At 30.0% G+C, this 14,331-nt stretch overlaps 1 protein-coding gene across 1 annotated transcript in view; it reads right to left on the reverse strand.

The window, feature by feature from the left end:
- The window catches only part of LOC136989063 (CUGBP Elav-like family member 4), a 263,922-nt gene that overhangs the window by 134,636 nt on the left and 114,955 nt on the right, over nucleotides 1-14,331 (reverse strand). The window contains 5 exon segments of the mRNA XM_067287154.1: nucleotides 2,430-2,519; nucleotides 5,921-6,065; nucleotides 7,157-7,300; nucleotides 8,644-8,723; nucleotides 12,379-12,507. Of these exon segments, the coding sequence (XP_067143255.1) occupies nucleotides 2,430-2,519; nucleotides 5,921-6,065; nucleotides 7,157-7,300; nucleotides 8,644-8,723; nucleotides 12,379-12,507 (588 nt within the window).

Consider the following 14,331-nt stretch of genomic DNA (forward strand, 5'->3'; position numbering starts at 1 on the left):
ATTAAATTACATTCTTCTAAACTTAGGAAAGAAAATTAATTGTTAGATCAATAAAATTGAATAAAAAAAAGCAACTTAAAGCCATATTTAACATTAAGATATATTAAATATCATTTGGAGTATTTTTAAAATATAGGAAATTCTTTTAATATTAGATGATATTTAAAAAACTCTTTAAATATATTAAAACTAAAATTTTAAAAGTAACGTAATTTAATGTCGAATATTTATTTTTAAAAAACGAATAGTAATTAATTTTATTTTTAAAATATTTACATCTCGAATTATTCATATTTAAATGATGTTTAATTTTTCGATTATATAAAATTTAATAGTTTTTTAGAAAGTAGATAAACATAATAACTGGCAAAAACATCAGTTATTAAATTTTTTTCCCTCTCTCATAACGGTGAAAAATATTCTTTCGAATTGCTTACCAATATTTAATTTAAAATATTTGAAGTTACTTTCTTGTCATAAACTTTTGTTTAGTAATAGTATGTAATTTTTGTATACTTTTCTAAATTTTATTTGGCTGTAAAAAGAGCAGTAAAATTATTCACACACATCTAGAACAATTAGCAATTTGCTTTCTACTGAGGTATAGTCTTTATTGAAGAAGTAAATGATGAAACAAACAACAGAATACAAGAAAAAGTTTTTATGGCGTAATTTGAATTCTAGTTACAACTTTTCATTTACATTAATCTTTAATGGGTGGTTTCTTCACAAATTAATACAGGACTTAATTACTGAGAAGTGGATATTGTCTCCATGGAGTAAAAGCTTTAATACAATATAAAAAGAGAAAAAAAATTATGAAGAACTTGGAAAGATATCATAAAGATAAGCGAAAATTTTTATTCGTGGAGATTCGACTATATATTATTTAAACTTAGTGAAAAATTCTTATTATTTGTTTCAACGATTATTCAATCTGACCTATACTCAATTATTGTGATTTCGCTCTTTCCTCTCGAGTACAATTGTCATAAATTGTCTTTTCTACCAACTTGCCATAAGTTTTCTGCAACACCAGATGTGTTATGGCACATTGATTCCTATTTTAATGATCCATGACCATAAGTATAAAATTTGAAATCATAAATAATTATCTTTATTTCTTACTGACTGAAGAAATAAAATTTTCGCGGTGGATCTAATTAAATTACATTTAAAACACGCAAAATATAAATTTGTTTTTAAAAAAAAAATATTTAAGTTGTGCGTAAAATGACTGATGATATATCATCGAATATAAATTTTATTGCGTTTGATATATGTAAAGTACTGTACTGTACATCTGATTTAAGCTAACATTATATTAATGATTATATTCAATAGCTATTAAAAGCTTGAAGAGAGAGAAAAAGTAACACAAATGATAAATTGAAGGATAAACTATTTTAAATTTAATAGTAAACAATCATGAATATTCAAGCTTATTAAATCGAAATGTAAAAGAGCGGACTGTTCATTAAATTGGTCATAAATCACAGAGAAACAAACAAACAAGACCGATATTCTTGACAAGCTTATAAAAAGCCAAGTTCCTTTCCATCTGACTTACCATAGAAATATTGTAGAATAATATAATATAATAATTACGTTGTTGGAAATGAAATAAATAAAAAAGAGAAAAAAACGTAGACTAAATTATAAAGGAAAATAAGGAATAATTCTGCGAAACACGTTGTTAACGATAAGACGAGGAGCAATGGTGTATTTATCCATATAAATATCAATTAGATTGGGAGACAGAGATGCCTATTAACTAAATGAACGTAAATGAATGTCTATTAATGAAACGTCACCGATTTTAAGAAGTTCACATTTATTATTTGCATTAAAAAAGGAGTTTTCTTTATTAGATTTAAATTAATGCAGGAATAAAAGATGACATTGGAAATCATTTGTTGAAAATTGAAGACAATTGTTTACTTTTCCAAGGAACAAATCAAATACCATTTAGAAAGCAAGCAAGCTGCAAAATACTCCATTGATTTCGGTACTTTCTCCGACAAATTATTTTAATTTAGTAGAGAGATTTAATCGGTATTGTGGATCAATTTCCGACTGTTGCTATATTGCTGGTGTTTTACCATTTAATTCGAAAAATATTCGTAATCGAATTTAAGCTTTAATTTTACAAACCGTATCAACGATTTTATATTCACACATACGAATTTTGAAGATTTACGCATTTTATATTTTTCGTTTAATTCCTTCCAAGTGCTATTTATCATAGAGACCGGATGTCTTTGAAGCGGAATTTTCCATTATAACACATGTTGGTGGCGCCTTAATATAATTAAATATATAAATCTTCCTGTTTTCCAAATACCGATTCAATGAAGATGTTTAAATGCAATATTAAATTTGTAAAAATTTACATTCCGTCCTGTAAAAATGACGGAATCTTCACGCACCTGACGAAGCTGGTCTCGAGTTAGCCGTCATCACTATAGTGTCCAAAGGGTCCGATATTTGTACACAGTGTAAAACTCCATCACTGTAAACTAAATATATAATTAAATTATTCGTCATATAATTCAGATTTTCTCATAACAAACAATATTTTTTCCAACAGTTAATTTTGTGATAAAAGCCTGCGCGGATGTTCACTTACAGTAATTATAAATGATTTTAGTGTAATAATACGGTTACATTTTATCATTTTAATAAATGGTCATTTTGTTGTTGTAGAGTATTAATTAAATCGAACTCCGCCTGTTTACGGATGCGTCCAAAAAGCCAAAATGGCAATAAAACTGCATCCGCGCAGGCCTCTCTCTGCATTGTATCAAATAATAATTAATAACATAATATTAAAAGTGTAAAAAATTAATTTCAAAAACAATAATAATAAGATAATTATAATAATAACAATAATAATTCTATTCGGATAATTTATGAAAGAAAATGTTTTTAACAGTCGGGAAAACTTAAAATCCTATTCCCAACTCCATCTATAATTTTTTCCTTATCGGAAGTTGTGATTTTTGGCAAGGTTCATAATCTGTAACATAAAATTAAATAATAAATCAATAAGTCGTGTTGAAATTTACTTTTATTACGAACCTGCTAAAATTTGCAAATGCTTACAAGCAGTTTATGAGGAGCAAGTATTCATAAATCAACTGTTTATGATGGGTGTGATCGTTTTAAGTATGAAAGAACAATCGCAGCAAATAATCCCATCAGGCAATTCCTTTTCAAAGATGATTTTTTGCTGGTGTTTATTCTAAAAATTCGAACGATTAATTACAAAAGTGAGCGATCGGTTTGTAGGGAATAAAAAGTTTCATTAAATATTTGATAGCGCTATTTTGATTTCTTACGATCAAAGTCTCCATCCATAGGCACGTCTCAATTTGAAATGATATCTCATTGTTCTAACTTTTCTCCTTCTAACAAATTGTAAAGATAAATCTTTCATTTTTAGATATGCGCCACTAGCTACAGTTTCGAGAGAGATTTCGAAAAATGAGATGTGAAAAATTAAGTAGGCATAAAGATCATAAAAATAATTCACATAAATTATCGAACAGACCGTTTTAATTCGATTTATTTTTGGTAGCTTCCTGTCTTAATTTATAATAATAGAAACGTATCAATCTTAGTCTTACAGATAGGAAACCAATTTTAATTTAAAGAATAAATGTTACCGCAGATTTTTAAACACCTGATCAATTACTACACAAGTATATGGCGAAGTTCAGACAACTGAAATCGTTTTAATAGCTCAAGGCAGCGTTCTTAACTACATACTACAATATTCATGAGTAACAATATTTGAATTCTTGGGAATGAAATAAAGAACTTTTACGACCTATATTCCTTCCTGTGCAAGATTACATTTCATGGAAATCATCAGTTATTTTTCTACAATGTTAGTTTATTATGTCTAAATAAATGCGTGTCTGGATAGAATCTAAATGACCATTTATTAAAAAGAAGAATTTTGAATAGTTTATTGATTCTTAACTAGTTTGATAATATACTTATCGGCATTATATTTTTTGACAGTATTTTACTAATCCAAAGTTTCTCTCGGAAGCCTAAGGCTAATATCTGTAGCATAATCATAACTTCCCCGAAAATTACAGGTTATATATTAGTTTACAGTGTGTGGGAGATAATGAATATTTGACTGCTTATTAAATGAAAATCGATTTTACCTCTCTACATATATATTATGTGTTCTACTGCAACTAAAAAAAACAAGCTAAAATATTATATGAAGTTCAAAGTTTGGTATTTATTCGGCATCATCAACTTTGTTGGATAATTCCTTATTCAAATTTCAATTTCCTATCCTTTGTTAATCTTAATAGACTTCGTTAGTACACTGGGAATTAATTTGAAAATATAGCACGTTATTAAGAGTTCTTTATCAATAATTATGAATTTATATATGCCATAAGGAAGAATTCGCGAAGAAGCTACGAAAATATGCAATCCTCAAAAAGATGAAGAAGTAATCAATTTTCTAGAAATATTCAATAATATGAAATTCAAAAATCTAAGAAAGAAATTTTCATTTTAACAAAATTAATGTTTTTAATTATAATTTTTTCGATTTTTAAAATATTTCAATTTTAAACAATAGCTATTAACCGCTGACTGAGGTTATTTGAATAAATTTAAATGACAAAGATCATTTTTTAAATACTGAAATAATAAATTAAGGCTACAACATATTTAAAAGTTTTAAATCTCTCAATAGAATTTTAAGAAAACAGCGGCATTCTAATTAAGTCTAGCTAATAACCTAAATTTAATAAAGGAGCAATATATTAGCCCGGTTAATTTTTAAAATACGAAAATTAGTTTTATAAAACTAATGTTTATATTAGACGGCTTTAATACGTCATTTAAATATAAGGTTAGGCGGTGTAAAAGTTTTATTTTAGAAGAAATGTTTAAAATTTTATATTTGAATTTAAACCGAGATGCACAGAAGCGTTTAAGCCAATAACAATCAAAGAGAGCAGAGTACACAGAATTTTCAAATAGCCGTTGTTACAAATGGATTTTTATCAAAGTAAATATTTACAAAATATCCCGAAGGTAATAATAAAATAACATTTAAATAAAAGTATTATAATCGAACTTTTAAAAAGAATATTTTCTGGGCAAGCACCAGCAGAGTTATATTGGATTACAAGCTGATGTTCTCGGTTTGTTCGCCATAACCAATCAGAAAACTGCTAGTAAATTTTGTTACAGCAGATAACGCAACAATAAGAGATGGTTGGTAGTCGGCCGTTACGCAATAATAGAGCTAATGAAATTCCATACGGTGTATTACTCGCTGTCTGAACAATGTTTGCTATTTTGCACATGGGCAATAAAAACGATGGTGTCGGCTTTACAATTACAGGTTCAACTTCGGCTTATTTTATTTTTCAACGGATATATATCGACGCTTTCTATCTAAATGGCAGAAAAATGACTGACAGAATTATTTGTTTTCAATAAAAAAAAGAAAAAGAAAAACTTCATAAAAATTATTCTGCGAATAATTTAAAAAACTGGAAAAATCATCAATGCAAGAATTACGTTTGGCCAATTAAATGTGAAATTATTTTTATTTCGAACAACACGAAATTATTTATTTCGAATATATTTTTGGATGCTTCTGACGGATGAAACGAAAGAAGCGTGTAGAATGTAAGAATTTAACAAGCTGCAAATCATTACTTTTGACGATTAGGAGTAAATAATCGAGAGATTTTCATAAGATTTTATAGCTGTTACTTCCATTCAAACAATTTATCAGTTGGTTTAATTAATTTCGATCCTATTTGTAAACACATAAATCACCCAACACGTATCGACTCGTAAATTAAATTCAGAGAAAAATCTACACAGCTATTGCGAATTTTGTACTATTATATTTGAAAGAAATTCTTACCTGACGTTGGAGTTAGAGCTGGACTAGTTAGACCGTTCGGTACTGCTCCAATTTGGGGTAACTGGGCCGTCGCTAATGCCGCCATAGGACTGATGTAACTCCCTTGGGCCGCTGCTGCCATCAGGACTGCTTGCTGTTGTACGAACTGATTGTATAGAAACGAAGTAGACTAGTTAATTGAAGCGAGAGAAAAACTAACGAAATGAATGAATTAAATCCATCCGGCAAGCTGGCAGATAGAAAATTTATTCTATCGTTCATTGAATGTCCACGTTAAGTAGAATTGCGTATTAATTCGGCAATTACACGGCCAAGTGGTGGAACCTATTATGAAGGTTCTAAGCTTTAATTTCCAGTATCGTTTAATTACTTGGTTGGAGTAAATAGCCCAGAACGCTAAGCCTTCAACCCCTTTTTGCCTTACATATATATCTTTCGGTAACAACAATATTAAACGTTAGAATTATGCGTTAATACGAAAAATAAATTAATAGAGCTGTTTTATGTCGGGTTTTATACTGACAAATTTACGATTCGCATTTCGTTCACTTAACTATCTTTATCTTTTCCGTACAAACTATGCATAATCAAAGTTCACGGTTGCATGTTCTGTATGCAGTAATTAGATCTACATATATTATAATAAGGCTGAGTCTAAATTTACAGTTCACTTTCCTGTAATCAATTAGAGAGTCCTGTTTCGCCGCTATATTCATGCTTGTGACTCTGCATTGATAGCAGATGCGGAGAGATCAAATCAACGAGAAGACTGCGCTAGAAGATGATGTCTCACTGCTTTCTTTTGATAAAAAAATCTAATAAGAGTACTTTAATATTTATTTTGAAAGATTTATCAAGATAATTGTATGGTTGACGTGCTCGTGAAATTAAAAAAATACTTTCCTGTCATGATAAAAAAAAAACTTTTAAAATGCTTAACTAAAATGAACCATTAATTGATGCTATCTCCAAAAAATTAGCTTAAAGGAAAGTATAATTATCGTTATTTTTATGTAGTTTGAAGCAAGAAATTAAAGCCAAGTTTGAATATACTCGTAGTTAAAACGACGCTATCTTATTTTCTAAAACAACAAATGATACTACTAACATCTGAATTTCCAAATTGCTTTCGGCTATGTAATCCACCAATTTTCAACAACAGATGTTTATCTTTTTTTACATTGGACATTCATTACGAGCGAACATTAAACTTTAAAAACATCAAAAATGGTCTACCTGGGCATAAGCACCATAAGCACCGAACTGATTAAACATGAATGGATTCAGAAGTCCCATATTTCCCGCCATTTGCTGCATCCGTCTTAACTGTCGCTCTTTTTCTGTGTCGGCGAATTTCACAACTAGACTAGATGATGCTCCCTAAATATAAAGCAGAAAAACATTAATTGATAAAGAAAAAACAGGAAAAAAATTATTTTAAAAATAAAAATTAAATAGTATTCTTATGTGATTTTCCCACGTTTTTCCCATTTTATTTCGAACCATAAATCAGTAATTCTAAATAAATTGCTGGGACGTCCTCGATACACTCGCGCAATACATAACCAAAGTATAAATATGAGGCTACTGCTCCTACATCTATGGAATGTTCTGTCACTATCTACAACTACTAGTAGTAACATTTTTCGATGAAAAGAACGACAAATAGCTCATCGCTCGTCATACTATTTGTCGTTACTAGACGAGCATAGATAGCTCATTTTTATCTTTTTTTTTCTACCGATTCTATGATTTCAGCTTGGAAGTCGTCTAGAAAGCATTACTGTCGACTTTATCTTGTCTTGTTAAGAATATTTCACTCTATAAATAGTTTTTCTCTTATCGGATCGATTTTAAAAAGTTCTGTTTGTACAATAAATTGTCGTAACCAATGTTATAGGTGCTGACAATAATTCTTTTAATGAAAATTGAATCATTTGTCATAGTTAACGATTGTGTAACATCTAAAGAATCAAAACTACTTCGACAGGTCTCAACAAGTAAAAAACTAGTGAAATAAAACGGCGACCTTCAAATAATTTGGAATTATTCATTTTGATGAACGAACTGATGTTTCATCTAAATTGTATCTCGTGTCAGTCGATATATATCCAGGAGATTGGTTTTGACGGCCTCAATTCAACAACCACCGTTTTGCTATCAAGAAGATTGCTTTTATATTAGAAAAGTTTTATCAAAAATTAAAAAAAAAATTGTTTCGATGATTTAAAGATGGATTTACGACAAGAAGCGCTTAAAACTTTCTTTATAGCGCAGAGCATTAGAAGTAATCTTTTGATCTTTTCTAAACAAACTTTTTAAATCTATTGAGGATTTTCCAGCAATTAATACACGTTTATAATTAATTTTTCGTAATAATAATAATAGTTAATTGTATTTATAATTAGAAAAAATATATTTCCATTCGAAAAAATAAATGAATCTAAATTTTTTTTTTCAGAAAAATGTGCAATTAATTAAAATACAAATTCTATATTATACCGATTGTTTAAAGAAACAATAAGATTATAAAATAAAATACATAATTTTATTCATTATTTGACAAATGGTATAGTTCAATCATTAATCACGGTCTGTATGCATTAGAGTTAGCAACTGTATTACTAATATCATTAAGTAATTGTATTACAATTACAACGGAAGGTAACTGAGTAATTACAGTTACGGTTGACTAATGCTACAAAGACATAGGCTTTACTCACAGGCATTGTTTGGCTTCCATGCAGTGCATTAATGGCAGCTTGGGCCTCTGCATGAGAACTGAATTTCACAAACGCGCAACCTAGAGAGAGAGATAAATGGAGTTCGTTAGTTCAAATGACCTCTACATGCTTACTTTTATAGTGGTCAGATACACCTGCCACATAATAAATATGTTACTTCCGAATCAATCAAGTATAACCTTGTCGGTTTTCAATTTGAAATATTTTTTATACTGAAAAAAAAAATTATACAATTGAACATCGAATTGTAGGAAACTGTCCGGTGTCAGAATGTCGATCATTTAATCCATTTGGAGGGCAGCATTCTAGAAAAAAAGACTGCTTGTCTGTAATATTTTTAACATATACAATAAAATATTTACCACTAAACTTATAATAAGATTGTTTAACTAAGAGTTTATTTAATTAGACCTTGCTTATAATTAAATTTGCGAATATTCTCTTGTTTACAGAAAAATTGTTTTGTAAATGTAGAAAAATTCATAACACTTAACTACATAAGATATTTAAATTAATTATTTAATTATTTCCAAGTAATTTTAAATTATAGTGAAAATGATTCATATTTTTATAATTATTCAAAAATTTTAAATTATATCGAAAGAAGGCGATTAGATTTAAATGACAGAAACTTTTAAAGAATTTAAAAAAAAAGAAAATAAGAAAGAAAGAAGGAAAAGATAGAGTACATAATGTAGAGAAGACAAAGAACTGTTGCTGAATCTACTAAACTTTCTCATCAATTTACGATGAGATCGAAATGTTTTCTCATGAGGCCGGGCCAGACATTCGGTATCAATAGTTATCTATCGGATGCTGACTAAGTTAACAAATAGAAGTGACAAGAAGAAGATAAAGTCCTCGTATCTCTCGGCTAATAAGATATTTTCAAAATTGAATTCTGCAGCAGGAAAAAAAAATTTTGAATTTTCAATTTTGTGGTTCTTGTAATAATCTTAACGTATTGTTAGGATAGTATTTCATCGCTAGTCATCTGTCCCTACTGCTCTGAAATTATAGAGACGAAATGGAAAGAGTCCACTTAAATCCCAATAACCGAACTGGAGACATCGTGATGACGTATTTGTCTGTTCTAAAGAAGAAATGAGTTTTAGAAGAAAGTCGTAGCATTGGAAACGGACGGCAAAGGTTGTTATCAAATGAAAAAAGAAAAAAGATCTGGACATTAAATCCGTGTAGTTCCATTAGCATCCGGGTACTTTTTTGCGTTCCCCTTTTTCTTCCCCGATGCCATTCATTCGGTTTCCATGTTGATGGTACGGGGCTCATCTCGCGTTCCTGAAAGAAGGGGAGGAAAGACAAATGTCTTTCCCTTCACTTGATAAATGTGGCTAGGTTAGAGAAATGTTTTCTAGACTCCCGAAACTGAAATGTATTGTACCAATCCTTCAACTTTTATGTCTTCTTTTCTCCTTTTCTGTGGCCCAAGTAAACACTGTTCTACCGATGCCAAGTCTTAATAGATTGATCTCAAATGGAGAAAGAGATGAAAAGCGAATAGTTTTTCAAAAGCAGAATTGCTGAAAATTCACTGCACGCTCCACGGTTTTGCATAGGAAAGTTGTCTTCCAAATTTTATCTTTTCCACTCGTAATATTTTACTTTTAAGTTTTTTTAATTTTTTGATCATATTTCTTTTAAATTTGCATCTTCTGTCTAATTAAAATCCAACGCAAAGCAATTCTGGAAACATATTATTGTATGGATAATAGAAGGCATATTTTTTCAATACATATATATTATAAGAGAAATCTATTTGCAGATGTGCACTGTCATCCACATTTCATAGAAACCACATTTGCATTCGCCTTATATGTTTATCATTTTTATATTCCGCCTGCTGGAAGGAAATGGAAAATTTCTTCCCCTTTCTGTTTAATATTTAAAATCATTTAAAAAGGGAGAAAACAAGCACATTCCATGTAAATTACAATCGATATTTCGTAATTATTATCACCGTTTCATATGAAAAATGATAGGAAAAGTTAAGATAGAAGCATCCATGATAATACTTAGAGCTGCACAATTTGCAACGCCCAGGAACCTGCAAGAGAGGAGTATTTTTAGCGCTCGGTATTGCTAGGCAGAGAGGTGTCGCCGGCTCGGCTAGAGAAGCAGCTTGTTGCTATGGCAACCTGTTGAATGAACAGACAAGGTTTTTTTCCTTTCCTTTTCAGTCGACTATTCGGTACTGGATACCAGACGTGACCTGTCGCTAAGACTCGGTCATTTTCTCCTGGGATTTAGAACAAACTAATTAATTCCATCTACTGTTTGCAGTTATGTAGAATGAGATAAGGTTTTAAAGTCACTACATTCTATATTTACGACTGGATGAAATGACTGAGTCACGGAGAGATTTTTCCATTAATTCCTGCAGATTACATTTTACTAGGCCACAGTCAAGTAATTGAAAGCGACCGGAGATTAGTGAGAATATCTAAAATTTCTCCAAACTAATTATTATTTGGTCCACACGGAAAATTTTAGCGACAACGACGTTTCTCCACTCTACGCTTCGACTAACATGGCAGTTATACGCCTATTACTGAGAATAAAACTTGAGGTTATATTACTCGATTCACTCGCATAATTCAAGTACGGCTTGCTGCTGTTAGAAAATTTGTCAAATCATAAAATTCATTAGCATATACAATCTTACATTTATATGTAAAGAACAATATTTATTGACGGATGTTTTATTTTGCATTTCTAACATCCTACGATGCCCAAATATGTATAATATGCGGATATGCATACCTAGATATAAAGTACAGTACATTTCATCCAGATCTATACTTATCGATTTTCATTTTAAACTTCGATCTTACTATCTTTAACTCTGGCATTTCTTAATACTAGGAAAAAGTTACAGTAAAGAAAATAACTTTCCGTTAAAGCATTAATTTCACAAAAAAAATTATCTCAGTTTTACTCTTACTTGATATTAAGATGTTATTTGAATAGTTAATCCCTTTATAAATGCTTTTCCGTAGTTTCGTTCTGTCAAGCAGGGAAGATACATGTGCAGGGGAACATCCGTTATACTTCCAAGTTCGTGAGAATGCAAATAAGTTTGCACTATTTTTCTTACAGTTTGCATATAAGAATTTAATAGAATTACAAAAATTCTTTGCAAAGGTTCCATTTTTAGTATGTTATCTGATTAATAATATATTTTATTGATTATACGTACTCCTCTTCCAAAAATCAGCAGAGAAGTAGTTAGATGTCAACAGCTTCTCTGCAGGGAGTTGTTTTAATCTCCGCTCGGTAAATTCTATTGTGTTTCCCGGAAACTGTGAGAAATGGTTGCTATGGTGATTGCAGCCATCTGAAATGGTAGAGATGCTCTCACTCTCTAGTTAGTCTCGACCAATGGAAGAGGTTTATGACACACAAAAGAGTCTTCATTCTCTATATTCTTATTTTGTCATTATTTCTTTGGAAAATTATATCCAGGATATTTACAACTACTTTGTTCATTCGATAAGAGATTACAATATAAAACTTCGTTTCAATTTTTTATCTCGAATATTTCTTCAATTCTGTAAAGAAGGGTAAAATTTGTATGCTATGGTTTGGATAATTCGATTTATGTCTGTCGGAAATCGAATCCCGTGACCGTTCTGATCTAGGATAGAAATATTCAGCAATCAATCAGAGAGGAATGATATCGGATTGCGGGCTTACCTTTACTTTGACCATCAGGACCCCTGAGGATGGTACATTCCTCTATTGTTCCGAACGGTTCGAATAGCTGCTTGATCTCATCTTCTGCTTGCTGTTTACTGAGCATGCCCACGAACAACTTCCGGTCTTCTATCGAGATAAAAATGTCTCATTAACCCAATTACTGTAGTTAAACTCTTAACAGTTCCATAAAACTTTTTAAAAAATCATAAATTATCTGTGAAGTTAGTGGTAATATAACTGTGAAATCATGTTCGTTTTTATTATATTTTTAAATTAATAAAAATGAATTTAAAAAAACATTCAATAGTTTTGCTGATTTAACCATGCGATCTGTAGTTATTGAACCGAATATTTTTATTTGAAGTTCTTTTATTTACATCATAATGTGTTAATTAGGTCATTTCTTGTAGGCCTATTATATAAACTTGTGAGCGTATCAACGAAACTATAGTTTGATTATTTTAATAGCATTTTGTAATTATTTTCTTACAATTACTATTTAGAAAATATTCATACAAAGTAAGGAAAAAATAGAGAAATATAGTTGTAAAAGGAAACTACTAAAAACAATCATAAAAGTTTTCCTATTAAAGCCTATCGACTTCATTTGGATAAAAATGATTGTCGTGTTCCAGTATATTTCTTCTTTAAATTTTAATAAGTTCTTAAAAGGAATGAACTTTCAAAAAATGAGATGCAGTAATGGAAGCAAATCTTTCTTCTACAAATATTAAAAATACTTTTAGTCGTAATTTTGAAATTCTCCTTTGTGAACGCAACAGAAATGGGCAGAGAGAAGAAAAAAGAAGTTATTATTTATTACTTTTGTCATTTTAATTTTAGGATAAAATGATTTAATTCATTTCCTTCGCTTCGACTTACTCACCAATTAAGGCGGAAAAGTGTCAGCGAATAATTTCTTGCGAATGCAAATTGCAGCAAATGCAAAAACTATTTTATAATACAGTTGTTGAAAATTGTAATAAAAGAATGATGAAGAGCGCTAAAGAAGTCAATTCGTTATATCTTTTAAAATTCCTTAGTTTGCAAATTGTCCTTTTGGATACTAACACTAACTACTAATTGTGTGCACATTAAATGGAAACATTTTATCAGACATTGCTATCGATCATGTCTCCGTCTGTTGGCAAACTAATGTGATTAATATTATCGCCCCTTCTCGTCCCCGAGAGTCGGTATGGTCACCTTTTGCGTTTTGCCTACAAAAAAAAATAGCTCATTAGTGGCTCTTACAGCTGTCGTTGCCAACCACTAACATTTGGAAGATTTGTTATTAAGAAAGTAATATTTTATGCCTTCAACCTTCTCCGAAATTAGTTTGCTTCGTATCTAGATATAATCCTATTTATGCGCCCTAAGTATGAACTATCATTAATAATTTTAATATAGGTAATGATATCTTTAAAAATAGTTGATTTTATCTAATGAAATACTCCGTCGGGAACATTACTTACGACAATGACAATACTTAAATTAATTACGAAATTCACATTCGAAATTACTTTCAAAATCTTCGTCAACATTTTTAATGGATATCCGATGGTCATTTTCCAAACTCGAATCGAAGATATTTTCCCAGATCGGAAAATCTATCTTCAACGCCTTATTTGCGAGTTTAAGGTCGAATATACACCAACAGAATTATCCTAATATTACTGTAAACAAGTTAAAATCTCTTATAAAATCTGCAATTCGTTATAACTTCGTCAATTACGTTATTATTAATAGAATTTGCATTCGCTTTATAAACAATTCGTTGTATTAAAAACGCAATTTTTAGATTGTAAAATTAATATAATATAAAATATTTAGTATTCTATACAAACATTTTTATGGATCTGCTTGCAACTAAGTTTAAACAAGCGAAGTTGTATCTTATTCTGTCACGACACAATTGATTCGTATGTATACAACATATGGCAGTGATAT

This window comes from Centruroides vittatus, unplaced genomic scaffold (genome assembly GCF_030686945.1).
Source record: "Centruroides vittatus isolate TY-2023 unplaced genomic scaffold, ASM3068694v2 scaffold_435, whole genome shotgun sequence".
Lineage (NCBI taxonomy): Eukaryota > Metazoa > Arthropoda > Arachnida > Scorpiones > Buthidae > Centruroides > Centruroides vittatus.